Source organism: Cebus imitator, unplaced genomic scaffold, assembly GCF_001604975.1.
Source record: "Cebus imitator isolate Cc_AM_T3 unplaced genomic scaffold, Cebus_imitator-1.0 Scaffold26, whole genome shotgun sequence".
Classification (NCBI taxonomy): Eukaryota; Metazoa; Chordata; class Mammalia; order Primates; family Cebidae; genus Cebus; species Cebus imitator.
In genome coordinates, this window is record NW_016107341.1 from 5,385,807 (window position 1) to 5,408,861 (window position 23,055).

Consider the following 23,055-nt stretch of genomic DNA (forward strand, 5'->3'; position numbering starts at 1 on the left):
AAGCAACAGGACTTCATTCTCTGTAAATGTCATATTAAACATGAACACTGCATTTAATATGTTAATTTTGTGTTGAATCCGGTTGGGAGTACTTACCACTGTGTTTTGTGTTTTCAGGCCTGCTGTCCTGGATGATTTTGTCAGTACAATTGATTTACCTAATTATGGCTGCACAATTCCTGAAAAGACCTCTTGCAGTGTTTATGGCTGGGGCTACACTGGATGTAAGCTAGTTTTCAAAAGATGAAGCCATATTTATTTTACTTAAAAAAGAACACATTTGTCTCTGTTTTCTCATCTTACTGTATGTTTTTTGCATCAATCTAGTGATCAACTATAACGGTCTATTACGAGTGGCACATCTCTATATAGTGGGAAATGAGAAATGCAACCAGTATCATCAAGGGAAGTTGATTCTGAATGAGTCTGAAATATGTGCAGGGGTTGAAAACATTGGATCAGGACCATGTGAGGTAAAAAGGAAGTTATTTAATAAGGAGAATATGATTAATAGCTTAGTGTTTCATGCTTTTTTTTTTCTATTTTTCTCAAATCAAAAATATTGTATACCACATGTTCTAGGAGAGAGGAATTGGGAAATTTTACTCTGTAATATTCTGCATTTCTTTTAACTAAACAGTGAGATAACCAATGTTTTATTAGCAGCAAACTATGATGGCATTTGTCTCTCAAAAAACAATAAATGTGTAGACCTGGACCTCTAAGGGAGAGCTATTCAAATGAGAAGTATCCAAATCAGTTTGATCAATAGTTTGCATTTTTCTAATGTTTTTCTAAATTATCTCTAAGTGAACCTCACTAATTATATCATTCAGAGACACCTGGCTTTAAACCTTTAAATCTCTTTGTGGGTAAGCTGGTCTCTCTCTTGCTCTTTTGCTCTGTGTATGTGTTTATACAAATTATATTTTAAAAAACCTAAAGATCAAAAAGTTTGTGACTTTACGAGTTTGGACATTTCACTTGTTAGGCAACTGTTATTTCAGCTTGACAATGTTTCTATCCCTGTTTTACATAGACAAGCTGTTAAGCTATTATTTTAGTTATATTTTGAATGTGAGAGACACATTCTCCAAGCTTCAGGGCTGTGGGATTATGGAATGCTGTGTGCAGCAAAGGATGAAACGAGTTCAATGATAGTGAAATGTCCTTTGATATGTAGGAAAATGCCTGCTGGAAGTATGGAACATAAATATGTGTTGAAATGCAAGTGTTATACACCGTGCTCTGAGATTTTATTTCTGAAAAGAAGAGAAAATGTTTACTGTTTACTAAGTTAGTTTTTATAACTGCTTAAAGCTGATATGGTTAGAAACATTATATGTTTATAACCAGTTTCAAATTTGTTGCCTTTCTAGTAAATCATGAACAATAAAACCACTGTTCATTATAACAATGGAAAATTTACTAGGAGAAAGTAATGACTTTAAAAAGTAAAAGCAATAAGCATCCAGTAAACACAGAAGTTTCTAACTAGACCCAACTGTATAGATCATCTAATTATTGTTATTACTAAAACCAAATTCGACAGCTGCTTTTGAAGAATAGTCTTTAATCTGGGTTATCAACTATATATTCTTCATTTCCCTTCTTTAGCTTGAATTATTTATCTCTATATATGTTGTTTTTAACCTTATTAAGACTTGACCTCAAATAGATTCTGCCATGTTTCAAAATGTATTTATCCTCCAGATGTTTTTAAAAATACATGTCACTGACATTTAAATTAAGATAATTTAACCACTGAAATAAATTTGAAGGAGATATCTCCCAAATGTTTGTATAATAGCAGTGACATCACATTTAGTGAAAGTCTCCAGAGTGAATTACTTTGAGGAGTTTTCATGTCAGTAACCACTAGTGCATTTGTTTAAAAATCAGCTTTATTGCCTCACCTGGCATAGTTTATGCAAAGTCTCTTGGAATAAACCATTTTTCTTTACTGTTTGATATTCTACTTTACCCCTAACTTGGTCTTCCCTATCATAGAATGCCAATGGGTTTCTTCTTTCCATTTGAATCACAGAAGTTAATTTTGCAGTAATTTCCCCCATTGCTGTTGGGGGGAAATTAAGGTAGTTCCAAACACTCTTCTGCATATAAGGATGCCAGAAGCCAGCCATTGCATTCTTAGGAGCCTACATGGTTCATGAAAGTGGTGCAGCACAGTTGTAGTGGTTATATGTTTATTTGTATTTACTTGTGTATTTACATATTAATTATATTTGTGTGAATAAATAAAACCACAAATGAGTATATGTATGTATGTATGTATGTATGTATATATACACAACACAAATAAAGCCATCTGTTCATCTTTCATCTATCCATATCTGATGAAGCAACAGGCTTGCCATATAAGAAATGCCATGAAATCACAGGACACCCTACAGAAAGAAGGGTATAGAATATAAATATAACTATATTAACTACTAATACCAGCAGTAAGTGGAAGAATATTCCTTGCCTGGAAAAGCCATTTCAATTAACAGAATTATTTTGTTGACTACAGGATTTGAATTTAACTTGTTAAGATCATCGCGTGCAGGATTGCGAGAAGCCAAAAAAAAAAAAAAAAAAAAGTTTTAGAAATAAGAGAAAATGTAATGCAGTTTAGTTATTAAAACTGTATAATTGCCAGGGCATGGTGGCTCACACCTCTAATCTCAGCACTTTAGGAGGCCGAGACAGGTGGATCATGAGGTCAGGAGTTTGAGACCAGTTTGACCAACATGGTGAAACCCCGTCTCCTAAAAATACAAAAATTAGCCAGGCATAGTGGCATGCGCCCGTAATTCCAGCTACTCAGGAGGCTGAGGCAGGAGAATTGTGTGAACCCAGGAGGCAGAGGTTGCAGTGAGCTGAGATCGCACCACTGCACTCCAGCCTAGGTGACAGAGCGAGACTCGGTCTCAAAAAACAAAAAGAAAACTGTATAATTCCAAGTTATTTTCTTTTTCCTTTGTTTTTTCTACATGTTCCAAATTTTCTATATTGAACATGTATTGAACATAAGAAGATCGAAATAAATATAAAATCTACCTTATTAAATAGGTACCAATTGTTATATGTTAGTCTATATCCAACAAAAGCAATACACACTTAAAAGGATGAGTGACTATTTTGGAAAAGGCAAGTCATTTTTAGGTGAATACACATAATAGAACACTTTGAACTTTGTGTTTTTCTCTGTCTTGGCTAATTCAGTAGAAAGTCAACAAATGGTTGAGTACACTAATTTTTATATCTTCATATTTCAGTTGCAGTTATTCCTTTTCTGTATATAACTCTGAGATGCAAATCCATATGGCATAATGTTAATGTACAATTATTTTTAATTTCTAATAATACCTTGCTTTTGTATGTCTTACTCCTAGGGGGATTATGGTGGCCCACTTGTTTGTGAACAACATAAAATGAGAATGGTTCTTGGTGTCATTGTTCCTGGTCGTGGATGTGCCATTCTAAATCGTCCTGGTATTTTTGTCCGAGTAGCATATTATGCAAAATGGATACACAAAATTATTTTAACATATAAGGTACCACAGTCATAGCTGAAGTAAGTGTGTCTGAAGCACCCATCAATACAACTGTCTCCTACATGAAGATTTCAGAGAATGTGGAATTTAAAATGCCACTTACAACAATCCTAAGACAACCACTGGAGAGTTATGTTTGTTAAAATTCTCATTAATGTTTATGGGTGTTTTCTGTTGTTATGTTTGTGTTATTTTGTCAATGTTGAAGTGAATTAAGGTACATGCAAGAGTAGTAACATATCTCCTGAAGATACTTGAATGATTAAAAAAAGACACAGGTATAATTGTTGGATGATAAAGATTTAATGGGAAAAAATTCAATCTCTCTATGCTGCTTACTGAGGTTGGTTTCTTAATAATGAACAAACCATAAATTAAATATTATTTTAACCTCACCAGAACAATTTATACCTTGTGTCCCTTAATTGTAGCCCTATATTAAATTATATTACATTTCATATGCCATATGTTATATTTCATTCATTTCTCCTCACCATGTATCCTGCAATACTGGTACATGAACACACTTTTTACAAAACCAATACCCATGTACACATGCCTAGGTACACATGTGCATGCACTACAGTTTAAATTATGGTGTACCTCATGTAACTCCTAAATATTTTAGAAGTGTGTAACTATAGTTTACCTAAAAAAAAGAGAAAGAAATCTCTAAAGACCAGTAGAAATATTAAACAATGATGCAAGATCAAAATGACTAGCTAATTCTCCACACATAATGTGCAGATGATCTTCTTTGGTTGGCATTTCAGGTGTGACCATCCCCCAGAGAGTGAAATAACACCAACACCTATTCTAGGTGTTTACATGTATTTATTAACCTAGTTATTTCAGGTAGTTCCTAATTCTTAAAGGAAAGAGGGTAATAGTTCTATTTGTGTTATTTGTTTCCTCCAACTTAAGGCCACTCATTTACACAAGATATTTGTAGATCTATTTTACTAAAGCCTTTCTTAAATGCCCACATCAGTATCTAACTGAAGAAGTTTAAAATTGTTTAGTTATTAAAAATGTATTTAAATAGGTTAATTCTAAGACTTGCTCCTGTGATTGGCTTCTAGCTCACTGCCTTTAATTTTTAAAAAATTTAAGAGAAAAACTTCCATGTCTCCAAAGTTTTATAAATACCCTTCATCAAGTCATGCATTAAAGTATATATTGGAGGAAAACATATTTCTTAACCTGGAAGATTTTAGCCTAATAAAGCTTGTTTGAAGTAAAAGAAAACTTCTAAAAGGAAATAAACTAGTTTGTTTAAACTCTGTATTCATTTATTATTTTGAAGTATAGTTGAATCTGTTGAATCAGATATTTTATCAAGGTATCTTCATTTTTTATTTCATTTTACAAAGATCTTTCCTAATGCCATATGTAATGGTCATTTAAACTTTCTGTATAACAGCCAAATTATCATATTTTTGTATTTGTCATGCTTAGCTAAAGATCATGTATTTGTTGAGAAATAGAATAACAAAAAGTAATAGGATAGGCTTTGATTTTTTTTCAAAAAACTTCCTGTACAAAAGGCCTTTAAAAATAATTTTTTGACAAGAAAGTTTAGGAAGTCCTGGGTGGCCCGCTGACACTGGGTTTCCAAGTTTGCAATTAAAAGTCAGTCATTCATATATTGAAGAACCAGGGTACCCGGATATGAAAAATTACTAATGTCCTGAGCTAGACCCTGGCTTAACAAGTGGGGGCTATCTCGAAAAACCTAGGGTAACAGGGCTTTAATTTCCAGGACAGGAAATTAAAAAGGAGATGGCTGCGCCAGTTTCCAGAAGGAGATTAACCTCCTGGCCCTCTATGGCTAGCTTTACCCCGGGCTCCGTGAGGGTGATGACTTGTGCTGGCACTTGCCCCCGGGCACCCTCAGTCCTGCTGTTGGGTTATCTGGTTAGCCACCTCAGACCCTGGAACCTTTGTCCCCTGGGGCAGCATGCCTTTAAGTGATCCTCTTGGCACAGTGGGCAAGGACGAGGTGGTGGTCCATTTTTCTGGGGACAATTTCTTATAAAGTGTCCCATTAGCCAAATTCCTATACACTCTAATTAAGAAAACCCAAAAAGCTAACAACTGGTTACATAATTATAGGAGGAGAAAAGGAACACAAAGCCATAATTAAGGACTTCAAGACAGCAGGGGTATTGACAGATGCAATTCATTACAGTACTTCAATGTGGCTGGTGGACAGGCTGATCGGAGCTGGAGGCTTCCATTGCAGTAGATTATTGCTATTGAATTCAGTTGTTATATTCCTGCTATTTCAGACATTGTGTATCAAAACTGTTGGCACCTGGAATATCATCTTGGACACTGCAAATGCCTTTTTGTTTAAATCCTTTATGCACAAACAGATTAAAATCAGTAGCGTTTAAAAATAATAATAATAATAATTTTTTGAATGGTGTGAATACAGTATTCCCATTTCTCTTAGTTTTCTTGAATGATTTTTATCAAGGCCAAGTCCCCAAACAATTCCCTAACAGCTTTTTAGAATACTGTTCAATCTGGACTAAAATGCTTTTAAGTTTATGGAGCACTTAGTCCACAAAATATAGGGCAGCAAGTCCAGAAGTGCTTATAAAAGTTGTTTCATTTTTTTTGTAAAATATGTGCTGGTATCAAGAATCTTAAAGTGGAAGCAAAAAGACGTCCAACTAGTTGCTGGCCTCCATCATCTTATCTGATTGTATTTCTCTTTCCCTTATATAATACACCATTATAATAAGAATACCTAGAAATGTCAAGAGCATATTGCCAAAACATAGAGTGTATTTCATAGTTTCTTCTTGCTGAACCAGTGAAATTTTATTGTTGCATATGACGATATTTATACAACTTTTATAAAATTATAATACTTTTTAAATACTCACATTTTAAAACTACTTCCTTTATGACTCTTCCTCTACATTTCCTAAAAATACCAATAAAGATTAGCTAGATACAAGATGAAGCTAAGTATTTAGACATTTTGAACCTAGTATTTTTCATTTTATTAAAGGCTAAAAACAATACCACCAATAAATCATCAAACAGACTGTAGAAAGTAATTCTCTCTTTGGGAGGCTCCTTTAGTGATAGAGGGACATGGGTGGAATTGACAATGAAAGTTAGATGAACAAAGTGCATGTTATTTTAGGTGGTAGAATGGGGTAGAGTCATGTCATTATTTGCTGGTGGAAGATATTCTTTACTAGGTGTTCTTTGCTGAATAAATTATTAAACATTTAAAAAATTCAATAATCCATTTTATTTTGTGTCATTGACAAAAGGATCTTTTAAATCAGAAGGTTTCAATGCGATTTCTGGTTTGGCTGATTGAATAATGGTTATGTACTGTTATAATTGTAGACATTTTCTCATGTCTATCAGGAATTGAAGTGTAAAACTAAAATATTTTTCATAATGCCTCTGCCGTGCAGAAGAAATGATAATCCTTTTGTATACTTCTTTAATTTTATTGTAAAATGTGTAATGACTTTTATGTATTTGCTGTGGGCAGGTCCTCAGTAATGTATATTGAGTCAATTTCTAGTATTAATAGGCTTTTGCTTGCTATCTAAGTGTTTCAAATTACGGGAAATGTGAGATACTGGAAGGCAAGAAAATTAACAATAATGGCATGTGATAGCAAAATTGTATTTCACTTATTCCTGTGAATATTTCTTGTTGGTACCAATGGTACTGTACAAAGTGAATGTTGTAGCCACAACATTCTCTTTAAAAGAACACTGTCAAGAAGTGGGAAATTGCTGTCAGGCATTTCCTTGTTGTTTATAAACTTTTTTTTTTTTTTAATAAATACTGTTTTTGCAATATAGAGATCATGAGGTAAAGAATGTTAATAAGCTCTTATACTAAAAAGCCTTAAATTGATTTACTAAGATTCAAAAAATACTATTTTAATTAATGATACCCCATATATATAAACACATTAAAATAATAAAATTAATTTTGGTAAAAGGACCTGGCCTTTGATTTTTAAATACATAATTTTAAAACAAATCACTTCTCATGATAAAGTCCAAAAAGAAGTTATCTTTCAACATTCAACTGAGTTTGGAACTAAGAATTTAGTAATATAAAAAAAAGTTGAAATTTTTTGGACCATATAAATCTTGACAGTGTAACTTTTAAGTAGGTTCATTTCCATTTGCACAGAAAGTTTCTGTATTTAGGAAACTGAAAATGAAATACTGTGGATGTTTTGACTGTTTGTCTTGTATGTAAATAGGAAATTGATAAGCTGCCTATTGAGTGGTATAGCTGGATGCTTACCCAAAAAAGGGAACACTGTGGTTATGACTTGTATTATAAACTTTCTGTAGTTAATAAAGTTGTTATTTTTATAACCATGATTATATTATTATTAATAAAATATTTTGTCAAAATGCTTCTTTTCTCTGTTATAGTTATTTACATGTACATATTTATATTTGTCTTAGGGCTTAAAGGCAGAAAATGGCAACAACATTGACTTCACTGACAAAAGTTACATATATGTTCATATAAGAAATATCATACAACTTGTTTAATAGGACTAGGACAAAAATTATAACTTGTTTAATAGGACTAAGACAAAAATTATTTTATTCTAACTAATATGCACAGCAATAGAGATGGTCTTCAGTAAACCATTAAACTCTATGCACTTTAGTTTCTCCCACTGTAAAATGTAACTATTTATTCATTCTTCATATTTGGTACTAGAATGGTACTATGCTGTAATTTGCCAATATATCCAAAATATTGCCATGAATTGTCACCTAATTCCCTTTCTCATGCCACTATATAATACAAAGGTGATTTTAAATTATTTAAGCACTTTGAGTATCTTTTTAAAGTGTGCATTTAGTTAAGAACAAATAAGAATTCAATGGATTCCTTTAATTCAAATTGGAAGAACTAGTCAATGATCTAAGCAAAGAGAGCTCTATAACACCACTGATTATTTCAAATTGTATTTTACTGCCTTTTTCCCTCAAAAGATTGCTGTAGTAATTTATTCTGGCATATAGAGTGATCTCAAGTGACGATTAATGTGTCTAATTCTATAGCCCATATTAAAATATCTAATCTTTTAAGTGATTATAATTAAAGCAAAATATATACACTTAATCCATTTATGGTGACAGTAAGAATATTTTAAATATTAATTGTTGATTTTTCTAAATTTTGACATTTTTTCTCTATGTTCTAGAATTCCATTCCATTCTAAACTTATATTCTGCTATTTTAATAGAATAGTCCAGCAAAGCTCCTTTAAGAGGTATTTGAACAGGGTCCGCAGTAAAGTTGGAGTAAGCTGTTTAAATATCTGGTGTCTGATAAATAATACTTAGAAAATATTTTTGTTGGTTTCTTATTTATTTACTTTTATAAGTTTTGATGCTCTAAATAGTTACCATTTGTCAATGTCCTGAATAGAATCACCTTGGTCTGCATTTCCTCTGTGTTTTAGTCCAGGAGCTCTGTTGCCATTCTGTTTTATTTTTCTCCTACACAGGCACCATCCTTAAGCTATACAACCCTTTAAAAACTTCCTACATCATTCTCACCAAATTACAAGCCTCTCATGTATAATTCATATTAAAAGTTTTATTCTTGATGCTCCATATTTTTCTTTTGTCCCTTATATTTACAAATATCTCAGTTGCATGTGTTATTTTTAAAAGCTGAGAATTAAAAGATAGAAGGAATACTTGTAGTAATTGGGGAAGCATTTACATTTATGAAGAATATATTATTGTCTAAAGCACAGCTAAGCAAGACAGAAAATATCTGGCAAAAGAAAGAAACTTAATTTTACTTTACATAATTCAAAAGAATTATGGGATCATAGATTACTTGTCTGTTTATGGATTTTAAAAGTAAATGATAACAACATCAAAAAACCACCACCAACAAAAACAGACAAACTGAACAATCTGACATACACCTAACTCCAAACCAACTTCGGATCCTCATCCTTCCCAAATACTCCTTAATGCTCATTATTTTATTTGCATCATTTTTGAACATGTCATCAAATTTAAACTTCATGTCTCTGTTCAAACAGTCCCTATGAGCATCATACTTTTCTTCAACACTTAAAAACCTCATATGTTACTGAGTTTCCTTTGTGATTTCATCCTCAACAGCTGTATCCAAAAAAGTCATTATTTCTTCAGCCTGCCGCAGTGGCAGCTTATGCTTTCTTTTTTTATATTTTTTTTAAATGTTTTTTAAAATTTTTTTCCATAAGCTATTGGGGTATAGGTGGTATTTGGTTACATGAGTAAGTTCTTTAGTGGTGATTTGTGAGATTTTGGTGCACCCAACACCCGAACAATAAACACTGCACCATATTTGTAGTCTTCTATCCCTTGCACCCCTCCTACTCTTCCCCCAAAGTCCCAAAAATCCCCAATGTCCACTGCCTCATTCTTATGCCTTTGCATCCTCATAGCTTAGCTTCCACATATTGGTGAGAACATACAATGTTTGGTTTTCTATTCCTGAATTACTTCATTTAGAATAATAGTCTCCAATCTTACCCAGGTCACCACAAATGCTATTAATTTATTCATTTTTATGACTGCATAGTATTCCATCATATATTTACCACAGTTTCTTTATCCACTATTGGATTTATGGACATTTGGGTTGGTTCCACAATTTTTCAATTGTGAATTATTTATGCTTTCTTTTCACTTGTTACAATAGTATGTGTGTGTGATGGCATTAGATTAGTTTTGTTTTATTCTGCTTTGTTTTCAATATGGAATCACCTCAGTGAGTTTGGCTCCTTGAAGATGTTTAGCATTGTCATATTAGTAATATTTGTACACTGTTTTGTACAATGCTTCACATATTATGGTATCCAATATATATTTTGTAACTATTAATATTCTATAATTCACTCTCTTCTTGAAGCCTTATCAATGTTAACAAGAGATTTTGGATTTTTGTAAAAATTATGCAACTGTCACTGAGGATTAAGGATTTTAAGATTTTATGTTTAGTTGCTTTATTTAGATTTGAATTAGTAAGTGGGGCCATTTTAAAAGAGTTTATTGTATTTATAAAATAGACAATGCAGCTGGAAAAGAGAGGAATTATTAACTTTAGGGAATTTATACATTTATATTTGCAATGTGGTTATTAAAAACAGAAATAAAAATTAAATTTTAGTTTGCTTATGGATAATGATATTATTTTACCACACTAATATAGTATAGATTATGCTAGTGAACATTTTTTCCCATCTGGGAGAAGGTTCTTCTATGTAAGGTTGAGGTCATAACATTGGAAGATAAAGGATAAATTATTGCAAAAATATCCTGAGTCAACAATAGTCCACTCATTACATATGTACAAATATGCAATCTGTGTATTGAGAAGTTTCACAGTATCATTACTTAAGGAACAAATGGTTTTCATTTGATGAGTTTTCTTAATTGAGAGAAATCAACATGGGTAGTGTGTTGTAAAGAAATGAGGTGGACCAAAGGCAGGTGGATTTTCATATTAATTTTTTTCATATATTTTAAAGGTTTACAAAAGCATTTAGTTTTCAAGTTTCTGACTTTTTAGATGAATTAAAACCTAAATGTAGTAATAGTTCGAGATATATTATTGTGCCATAAAACAAAGAATTTATATCCTATTAAAAAATGAATTATTTAATAAGTGGAAAATCGACTTTATGAAATGATAAAGTGATTAAAGATCTCCAGATTAGAGAAGAAAAGTTGCAAACATGATTACATATGCTTCTTCAGTTGTCCAAAGAGTCATTCTGAGAGGAAATGCTCAGGTCCTTTTGGTTAAAAAAGTAAGACTTTGTGAAAAATAAGACTGACATTTCAATCAGATGGTTTACACACCAGGCAGTACTTCCCAATAGTGAAGGCTGCAGAATATGTGAATGAACAAGAAGACTAGAATCTCTAACTACAAATGTTTTCTGAAGTAGGAAATACTGCTTTAATGACTTTGATAAGCTTTACCCAAACTGGTCTTTTGCAGGATCTCTAAAAGCTATACTGAGAAGAATAAAATGTTTAAGGCTTAAGTAAGTTTTGGAGATGCTGGGATGCTTTATACAGGGCACTTTGCTGTGGGATAGTTAAGAGTCTTTGGATGCTCATGTATATCTTGAAGATCCAGGAGGGGGCATATTCTTCAGATTTGTTGTATTACAGAACCCCTTTACAATTACAGAGCCAATATTTCATTTCCTCTTTAGGCACAAGAGTTCTGATAAATGCAGTCCAAAAAAAACTTGATTTGCAAATTTACTTTTGAAATGAGAAGCAATTATTACTACATGGTTTTAGATTTCTATGTGTTTATAATGTACAATATTTTTTTCTCTACAAAAGTATCTCACAGCAAATTTTCCCAGATCAAACTTCTTTTTTTTTTTTTTTCCTGAGATAGAATTTTGCTCGTTACTCAGGCTGGAGTGCAATGGTGCAATCTCTGCTCACTGCAACCTCCACCTCCAGGGTTCAAGCAATTCTCCTATCTCAGCCTCCTGAGTAGCTGGGAATACAGGCGCGTACCACGATGCCCAGCTAATTTTTGTTTTTTTAGTAGAGACAGGGTTTCACCATGTTGACCAGGATGGTCTCGATCCCTTGATCTCATGATCCACCCGCCTCGGCCTCCCAAAGTGCTGGGATTACAGGCGTAAGCCACCGTGCCAGGCTCAAACTTCTTTTTACCTGATTTACTCTTGTATACTTATTTGAGTAAAATTCAGACAGGAGGAGTTGAGGCATATTTTTCTTGACTATGTGTACCATCTATAGGAACTTTCCTGTCAATAATACAGAAGCAAAACTGATTACACAAAACTATGGAGGCAGTCCTATTTTAACAGCACTAAAAGCTAAAAAAAAAAAAAGCCTCTTTTTTTTTGTTGTTGTTTTTTGTTTTAAACCCTTCTAGTGCTCATGATATCCCCTCATCTGCCTAAATTTCCAGCTCCAGAAATGGGGCACCAAGGAAAAGAAAGGCATGTAAAGATTATGAAAGAAAATACAAATTAAAGAAGAAAAAGGGAAAAAAAAAAAAGGTTAACAAAGTTGAGGGCAGCTGGGAAAGTTTTCTGAATGCATTTATATGTCCTCAGAAGTGAGGTCAACAAAAAGATCTAAAGCATTATTCTTCTTTATTAGCCTCTTTCCTCTTAATTACAATCACTTGTATTTCCCAAATCCACTTACAAACCAAATACAATGAGTCATCCCAAAATTAACAAGCACAGAGAATGCAGTTCTTCCACATTCACAGTGTCCCATTTTTATTCTTTTATCAACCTCGTTCTTCTTTTTACTTCTTCCTCAGTAATATCTTTTTTATCAGCTTATTTGAGATATGATTGACAAATAAAAATTATATATATTTAAGGTGTAAAACAGGACATTTGATATATGTACACATCGCAAAATGATTACCACAATCAAACTAATATAGTCATCACCTCAGTTACCGTGTGTGTGTGTGTGTGTGTGTGTGTGTGTGTGTGTGATGAGAACACTTGATTTGTACTCTCAACAAATTTCAAGTCTACAGCATCTTCTTAACTATAGTTACCAAGCTGTTCATTTGGGCTCCAGTACTTATTAAAATTGCTCTCTAAAATATTACAACTTCCTTCTCAGCTTCAAATGCTTCAGCATCTTTTCACCACCACTTTACATGGGAGGTTGGCTGGACCTCATCAAAGCAGCTCAATGGGAAAGCACTGAAGCAGGTGGAGACAAAAGCAAAGGCTCATCTGTGCCCTTGATGTCACTGCTTGGATGTGTTCTTAGCATCTAAACTGAACATTTCTAAAACTGAACCCCAATCTCTCCTTGCCCTTCAGTCTTCTTTTCAATAAAAGGTACAACCATCAGGCTTGCTCAAGCTAGGATCCAGAAAGCATTTTAAACCTATTTGTGTCTTTCTTTCTACATGCAGCCAATCACCCAGACATCAGTTTTACCTCCTAAATACATCTTAAATCACTCACATGTCTCTATCTCCAATGACTTTACTTTAGCCCAACGCACAATTTTCTTCCACTTTTCATTACTACAGTAATCTCAAATGGGACTCGAGGCACACACCACTACACCCAGCTACACACTCATTTTAAAATGTAACTCTGTATTCTCCCATTTGAATTTTCTTAATGGTTTCCCTATAGCTGACCCATAGATGAACTGTCCCTAATGGTTCAACTCCTCTCTCACCTCTTTTCCTTTTGCCTACTATATTCTAGCTACACTGGTATCCTTCCATTCTGGGAGTAGGTCAGGAAGCTCTTCCCTGCCTCAAAACCTTTGCATCTGCTGTTCTTTCTGCCTGGAATTATCCCCCACCCACCAGCTTTTGCCTGACTAATGCCTACTTCATCATTCAGCTTAAACATCACCAATCGTCCCCCCACCCACCTTCCTGACCCAGTTACACATTGCACAGGATGACACACTTCTATTTTGGGACACTTACCTCAGTTAATTAAATTGTCATTTTCATAAATAGATATTAATATTGTCTCTACTACTAGATTGTAAGCTCCAGGAGAACATGGGCTAAGCTAGGGACTACATGATAAATATTTTTTTGAATGAATGTGTCATTAATCATGTCCACAGTTTTTGTCTGGTTTTCTTTCAATTCTAAAATACGATTGCATTATAATCTTTAGCTTTTGTTTACTCTTTTAGTAATAGGATCTCCAAATTCCTTTGGCAGTAACGTTAGGGAGGTGGTTTCCACTGGCTTCTGTCATACACTTCTGTTTTAAATCAGCACATGTTTATTGAGTATTTACTATGACAGTGCTGGGTGCTGGGGATACAAGCTGGTAAATAAACCTCGTCCCCTACACTTCTTATAAACACAAGCAAGTTTGGGAAACAGGCATGAATGGAGAATCTGAAAGTGTTAACTGAGAAGTGCAAACAGCTTCTGGAGTATACAGCAAGATTTTCCTGAGCTTTTCGGTTCATCCCTCCTTAATCTTTCAATATTGTGGTAATCTTAAATCCTGCCTATTTGCATATTTTTTTCTATTTTATGAACACTTCCATTACGACATAATTATTTAATTATATTTAGTGTTACTCTCTTTTATCTTCTTTCTTTGTTGAATTTTTCCAGGCTCCTAATCTTTTAAATCTTGCCCCTTCTTCCTTACTTTCCCAAGAATCTTATCACGCTTAATAGATTCAAGAGGTCTGTGCATTTATTATCAAGGGAATAATGTAGTTTCTCAAATGGTGAAAACACTAGCAAATTTTATGCATGAAATTACAAAGATTTCTCAAGTTAGCATGAAACTGACAAATGTTTCATCACAAGTTTTTAATTATGTTTGAAGATGGTCTAATAACAACAGATAATGCTTATTCAGTGCTTCCTGTTTAATCTCATTTAATCACCATTACAATTTTACATAGGTAGGTTCTAAAACTATATCCATTTTTGAGAAAAGGAGTGTTCAAATAATTCATAAGTAGAATACATTTAGGGGTGGATTTTCAATATTAATTCCACCTGGCCCTTTGTTTTATACTGTGTAATGGACTTTTGATTTAATTATATTCCAGGAAAGTAGGAGGAGGGAAAATTCTTATTTAAACAAGGAAATACTGCTATCATCTGAGTAGGATATGAGCAAGAAATTATTCAGAGGCCAAATTGCTTTTCAGGCAGGCCTTGTCCAAAGCTCTTTGAGATGTCAACTAAAGGAATATGGCCTCCTCATCTCTAAATGTACCTGGCTAACATTCGCATTGCTTGTTACCATGGAGTTGAAAGTCAGCAGGGAAAGACCAGTTTAGCGAGGAGATTTATTTATCTTTTATGGTGGAAGGGGATAGAGCTATTGACAAAGAAAAGCAACAGACTTGTGAGACAGAAATAGAACTGCAGACAAATGTGTATTGGTAAGAATTCTAAGGGATTTTGTTGGGAAAAAGTTCAAAATTTATTCTGAAACAAAGCAAAGCAGTAATGGTTCTTGCCCTTTGTTACTGATACCAGAAGGTGTTTTATGAAAGAAACATCTTCAAAGGAAATTATAATCTTTTTCATAGGGTGATTTTGCATCACAAGTCTATATTACATAGACTTTGACAACACAAAGGCCTGTTAAAAATCAGCTTTTCATTTTACATACACAGGGGTGCACACACACAGGAACAGAAAAGTATAATGACTTGCCCAGGGTCACATAGCTGGAGGCAGAGCCAGTCCTGGGAACAAGATTTACTCTATTTTAAATTCAAAACCTTAGTTTTACTATGTACTTTATTTTTAAAACTGAGGTCATATTCATGTTAAAATTTAATCAAAATTCTAAAGGATCTGCAGTACTTTTAAAGGAGTTTAAAAGCATAAATAGTTAAAAGTTTAAAACACTGTCAGAGAAAAGGAGAGACTCAACCTACCTTACAGCTGAAAGAGATAAAAGGCCTGGCAGAGAAAGCCCATCCCAGGTGCAGCCCTAGCAAACTCCTACATAAGGAGCAAGCCAAGGTGGATCTTCATTTGGCTTCCTTCCCCAGTTCAGTTTGTAATTTGACTCCATGCCTGGCTGGTAAGAAGTCCTTCTAAGGAGAACCTGGTGGATGAATCTGTCGGCAGAAATGGAGTTGAAATGCAAATCAAACAAGAGCACAAGCGAGCAAGCAGTAGCATAAAATGGAATAATGAGTGCAGGTCTGTTCTTTTCAACCTCTGCGAAAATGACCCTGACAATTTAGAAACCTGCAAGAGTTCCCGACCTAGAGAGATGATTTTATTTTATTTTTTAAGCAGCTTTATAAGATTGTCGATTTAAAATTGCTTTCACTTACTTTTATAGAACTAGGGGTGTTCTGTGGCTGTGAAACCTGTGAGAGGATGAGTTTTTTTTTTTTTTTTTTTTTTGATAGAGAGAGTCTTGCCCTGTTACCCAGGCTGTAGTGCAGTGTAGCAGTCTCGGCTCACTGCAACCTCCCTCTCCCAGGTTCAAGCAATTCTCTACCTCAGCCTCCCGAGTATCTGGGATTACAGGTGCCCATCACAACGCCCAGCTAATTTTTGTATTATTATTATTATCTTGAGACAGAGTCACACTCTAAAGCCCAGGCTGGAGTGCTGTGGCACGATCTTGGCTCACTGCAACCTCCACCTCCTGGGTTCAGGAGATTCTTCTGCCTCAGCCTCTTAAGTAGCTCGGATTACAGGCATGCACCACCACACCTGGCTAAATTTTGTATTTTTAGTAGAGACGGGGTTTCACCTTGTTGGTCAGGATGGTCCTGAACTCCTGACCTCAGGTGATCTGCCTGCCTCAGCCTCCCAAAGTGCTGGGATTGCAGGTGTGCGTCACCGCGACCTACCGTGACAAAATGAGTTCTTAAATAGACCAGTTTGAGAGTTTAACTTGATGTTTCCCAAATACAGATTATACGCTAGGATTAAAGACTTAGTAAATAGTTCTTATAGTTCTCAGGATCATGCTCGTGATTTATATATTTCTCAGCCACCTTAATTCATGAGTTTGAATCTTCAAACTCTGTATACCCTATGAGTATTCTCAAGATGCTCATATATATATATATTCCCTCTTTAGTCTAATGATCCCTCTGGAAACTGTGCAGTCTCCATGAAATAGTACTGTTTGGGGGAAGAGGGAGGCTTGGCAAATGAGATATTCTGATCACTTCTGCATGTAATTGGTAATGTACAATTGTATTATCTCGACTTTCATGGTTTGAGTAATATCATAGTAACGTGGCCCACATTTTAGTCAGCTAAATGTTCTGAAACCCTCTTACAGTGTCATGCCTGGAGTTTAATGCATCTGGATGCCCTTCTGAGGTTTACTCAAAAAGACAAACTCTTGTGCATGTATCCACTTGATTGTCCAATAGATACTTCAAATGACATCTTACAAGCACAGATCACGTCCTTTCCCCCTAAAATCGGGTTTTCTCTAAAATTTTCAAGTTTCTATTCCAATTTTGGCAGTACCATCTGCAAAACCACCAAAGCCAGAGCCCTGGCTCATCCCATTCTTCTGCCACTGCCCCACAGCTCAGCTCTCTACATGCTTCTGATCTTGTCTAATTAAATGTTTCTATTTATGGCCTCAAAGTTTTCATTCCTCTTCCTGTTTGCCTCATGCACTCTGGTAGAAACTGTCATTATTTCCCTCCACTGCTTCAGTGTTCTAAAAAGCTAAGTCCAAACTAGTTTTTCTTCAGGCCCCTCTCCCCTATGCTGTTAGAGTGATCTCTTTAAAAGGCACATGTGGAAAAGGCAGCCAGCACTACCGTCCTTTTGTGGCTCTCTATGTGCGATGACGCAGACCCCAGGGTTTTAGTGACCTCGGAGTTCACCCTCACCTCTTCCCTAATTGTTAGTCCTGCTTTAAGCAAAGAGATACCATGGTCATTCTTTGAAAAAATACTCATATATTTCTTTTTGCTGTTTGTTTCTATTTGTCCTTTTTTTTTTTTTTTTTTTTTTTTTTTTTTTTTTTTTTTTTTTTTTTTTTTTTTTTTTTTTTTGACAATATTTTGTCATGGTGTTCTGTCTTTCGTATATAGTTCTACCTATCATCTCTATTCCTTGCTGAACCCTACTTAGGTTTTGAGTTTGACCTCAGTTGTAGCTTCCTCTTGGCCTTTATCCCAACTACTCTGGCTGGCTGGGTCCTGACTTTCTTGTTTAGTTCCTACCAGCCCTATTGTCTGGGCATGAAACTGCTCTAGATCTGTTCCATCTGTTTTTAGGTGGATAACCTTAAAGAACCTGCTTTCCTTGAAGCAATAGAATTGCGGCTCTGTAACTGGGCTGAGCACACTTAGAGCTTGACATTGTTGCACATAAAACCCCTTAGACATTGTTCTCACAGCTGTTCTCTCTTCCTGGGAGCTTCAGCTTCTACATCAAGTGCTGCCTAGCGTGCACACCACTGAACTATGAATTGATATTCTTGCTTTCTCTCCCATGAAATGAAATTTAGAACAAGATACATATAAATATCTCTTAAAATAATTATGACTTTGGATTTGTTTGATCTAAATTTTAGATTTTTATTTAATCAGCAGTAGTTTGAATCACTGTAATTTTCCCTCCATTTAAATATTTAACATCACTTGTGTGATACTAAGGGATTCTATCTATGCTTTTATGAGTTGTTTGCAATATGTATTAACTATGTTATTTATTAATATGAAAGAAAGTCTCATGAATGTGGATTTATCGGTTAGAATTAGGTTTTGCTAAATTGACAAAAACTCAAGATAATTTTCTTTTTCCTTCATATAAAAGCAATCTAGGGGTAGAAGTCCTGAGTTGACACGGTAGTTTCAGGAATCACTGGGGACTCAGATTCTGTTTATTTTGTCGCTGAATTATTCCCAATACTCAGCTCCATTTCACGTACAAAATGGTTGCTTAAGGACCCATTTTCAAGTCTGTGTTCCAAGCAACCAGAGAGAGAAAAGAAGGAAGTGCAGCCTTTAAGAACATACCCCAAGAGCCCAAGTATGGCTCTCCTGCTAAATGTTCCCTTTGCCATAAACTTAGTTACATGGCCAAACCTAGCTGAAAGGGTGACTTAGGCTTCATGTGCCCAGCTAAATATTTAGAATTCTATTACTAACAGAAGTGGAGAATGGATTGGGGGAGCGCCAGCCAACTCTGTGCTAAAGGATATTTACTTTTATAAAGAAAAACTTTAAACTTTCTTTTCCATTCTGTCTGAAGAGTCAGAATTCTTCATAATTTTAAGGTGGAAAACTTGATATATAGTTCTCTTTTCCTTGTGTAGCAGAACATAAATGGTGAGGGTGGAAAGGTAAAGTAGTATTATTTTACTTCCTTAGATGGAATATTGATACAAATAATTATTTAACCTACTTAATGACAATATAATTGTATTTAAATTACAGGATCAGGCTACATAAAGGGACAATTCGAGACATCATTCCTAGTGATTCTGAGTGAGTATAAAAATATTTACTGAAAAAATTTTTAGCCCCAAATTTCTCCTCTTACCTTCATTTTCTACTGTTTTCATCAGATCACGGTCCTAAAATTTCGTTTTTAATATATTTTACTTTTTAAAATTTTGTATACTTTTGTTGGAACAAACTTTATATACTTTGTGGAGAGAGAATGTATTGTGTAATCATTGAGTTTTAAAAAAAGACAAGAAAAAAACTAAACAATATCTTGTTAAAATTATGAAGACAAAACTGTACTTAACATCTGGTCATGACTACTTCAAGCAACACTCGTGATTTGATGACATACTAGATAATTATAAGAGTTGGATTTTATATAGGAAAAAATAGTGATATTTTTATCATTTTCTAGCAACCATTTCAATTTAAATTGAACATACTTATATTCCTATGATAAAGAAAGCTATACGTTTTAAAAAATCTCACTAAAGCCTAATAATCTATGGGAATTTATATGGATTTCATATATTCATGAAGAAATAATTTTAGTTTACAGTGGTTAAGTTTTTAAGTTAAAATGTATAACAATGCTTATTTTTTCATCATTACATAGATTTTCTATTTGGAAAATATTTACAATTAGGTAATCTACATTTAACTAATGATATGTTATATGTTCAAAATTAAAACATATTAAAATTAATATAATATAAATAAGCCAACATAAAGAAATGAACCAATATTTATTGAATATTTCCTATGTGCAGACATTATACAAAAAGTGAATATAGATCATATTACTATTTGAGATGGAGCCTTTCACCATCACCCAGGCTGGTATACAGTGGTGCAATCTCCACTCACTGCAATCACTGCAATTCTCTTGCCTCAGCCTCCCAAGTAGCTAGGATTACAGACACCAACCACCACACCCAACTGATTTTTATCTTTTTAGTAGAGACAAGGTTTCACCATGTTGGCCAGGCTGGTCTCGAACTCCTGACCTTAAGTGATCTGCCCACCTTGACCTCCCAAAGTGCTGGGATTACAGGCATGAGCCACTGCTCCAGGCTATGAATATATATTTTTTATTTCAAAATAATCGGTTGGTATGGTCTGGCTCTGTGTCGCCATCCAAATCTCATCTTGAATTGTAATTATTCCCACATGTCAAGGGAGGGACCAGGTGTAGATAATTGAATCTGATCTTGTGATAGTGCGTTCCCACAAGATCTGATGACTTTATAAGGGGCTTCCCTCCCCCTTTGCTTGGCTGTCATTATTTTTCCTGAAATTATGTGAAGAAGGATGTGTTTGCTTCCACTTCTGCCATCATTGTAACTTTCCTGAGGCCTCCCTAGCCATGTGAAACTATGAGTCAATTATACCTCTTTCTTTTAAAAATTGCCCAATCTTAGGCAGTTCTTTATAGCAGTGTGAGAACAGACTAATATATCCATTTATCTTCATTTGACCAACAAGTTAATGGAAAGTTAGGAGCTAGGCATGCTGATCATTATTAAGTGATGTGCATCCAATCTATACTCTTGACCACAGATTTCCATCTCGTTCCACCATGACATATGTTTTATTTTCTTTCTTTCATAATATCAGGATGAAATAGCTAAAATATCTATTTTGAAAGATATGCTAATGTTATTGTATCTATGTTCTGCCTCCCTTATTTTTAAGCATATATTTCAAGGAGTTAAATTGTTTCTGCTTCTTGCTATTTATGAAAATTCCTTGTAGCAATAGAACTAACCGTTTATTCAAGAATGTGAAATTCGGCCCTGCTCTAACTTACATCTGTTAATTTAACTTGACATATTTATTAAACAGATGTTATGTGTCAGGTACTTGCATAAGCATTGAGAACACAGTAGTGGATGACTGAAGCAATAAATAAGTAAACAACTTAAAAATAATCAAAACAACTGTTTTAATAATTAGAAAAAAAGTAGGGAGATAAAACAATCTGAAAAAGAGTCTGAGGCCTAAGATCTATGATCAAGGAAGACTTTTCTCCTCATAAGATCATATTTAAGCAGAGACAGAAAACACACAAAGGGGGGAAAAAAACATGCTCCACGGGGAGGAAGGGCAAGTATAAGTAACGTGAAGTGGTGCATGCTTGGAGAACTCAAGGGCTACAAGAAGGTCTGCATGTCTGGATGAGTTTGGAGAGGGTGGAAGAGGAGGCTTAGAAGTAGGTTTGGTGATAGATGGGCCAGATCATAAATGGAGAGCTTTGTAGGCTATGGTTAGGAGTTTGGTAAAAAGCTCTGCTTACTCAGGTTGAGGGAACAGCCTCACTCTGGACCACTGCCAATCACCATTGCAGAAGGGACTTACAGCTGCTCCCCACAGGCAAAACACGTCACTTCTATGTGGAGTTCATTGATGAGAGTGAGTCACAAGACCAGTGTTGAATCAGTGAGTCAGAATGTAATTCTCCCTGAGAGAAGGGCAAGAAACATGAGTGAATCATAATACAACCTATCATAAGTAACTGTCTTTTAATTGGAGGATACTCTGGTCTCCCAAATGAATTTCATATACTCCATATGACAGAATTTAAATCATATAATTTAAAATACTTTTTCCCAACTTTGCAAGAAAAAAAAAGATTCAGCTATGTCATTGAAACAGATCAGCCAGACAAATAGGTCTGGCTTTATTTATTTAAAGCTTCAGAAAAAGAACCACTGGATTAAAGTAAGGGAGATAATTATTTCTAAAGCTCTTTAACATATAAGCAGATTGCCTTCAAAATGGGGGTTCATGAACTTAAGCTCTTAACAACATGTGAGAATTTTAAGTGTCATTGAAACATCGTTAGCAGCTTGTTTTCTGGCTTCCTGTATTTTGATTTCTTGATGTAAGATAATAGGGATACTTTCTCCTGCTTCTAAGAAGAGCTAAAATTTGCATGTGTTTAGCTCTGAAGATGGCTTTTTTTTCATGTCCTCTCCACTTGCAATGGATGTATGGTGTGAAAAGAAGCCTTTGTCTTGAAAAGCACTAGGATATATGTGTTGTTTATCACCATGGCATAACCTAGACTATCTTGATTGATATAATTACACTTCAGAAGATTGAAATGAAGGCACACTAAGATTGCTACATGCCGGTCAATCAGTAACAGCATACAATAAGCATTAAGATTCTATGGAATGTGAAAACAAATAGTGGTTTTATGTATGAGGTCAAAATTAAAATTCAGACAGGCAGAAACTGCAAATGAAGAGGTGTTGATTTAGTTAACTTGTCATTCACAGATTACTCTGGTTTGGTTTAGGGTGAGTGGTATCAGAGACTTACTCGTTGTCATAAATATTATTATTGATTCTTGAGAGCTAGACTAAGGAGGCTAACTCATCTAGCCTAAGGAAAGAATTATATATACAGAGAAAAAATGTGTGCAAATGTTTGTCATTGGATTTCTGTAAGACTCAAACCCTGAAACAACCTAAATATCTAACTTTAGGATGGTTTAATATGTAGTATAAATTCACATATAT

At 34.5% G+C, this 23,055-nt stretch overlaps 1 protein-coding gene across 4 annotated transcripts in view; it reads left to right on the top strand.

The window, feature by feature from the left end:
• Window positions 1-7,979, top strand: part of HGF (hepatocyte growth factor) — a 78,045-nt gene extending 70,066 nt beyond the window's left edge. For all 4 annotated transcript variants that reach the window (XM_037736545.1, XM_017523113.2, XM_037736547.1 and 1 more), the window contains 3 exons: window positions 118-224; window positions 328-473; window positions 3,399-7,979. In XM_037736545.1, the coding sequence (XP_037592473.1) occupies window positions 118-224; window positions 328-473; window positions 3,399-3,575 (430 nt within the window). In that variant the 3' untranslated portion in view covers window positions 3,576-7,979. The remainder of the gene's footprint in view (window positions 1-117; window positions 225-327; window positions 474-3,398) is intronic.
• The last annotated feature ends 15,076 nt before the right edge of the window (window positions 7,980-23,055 follow it).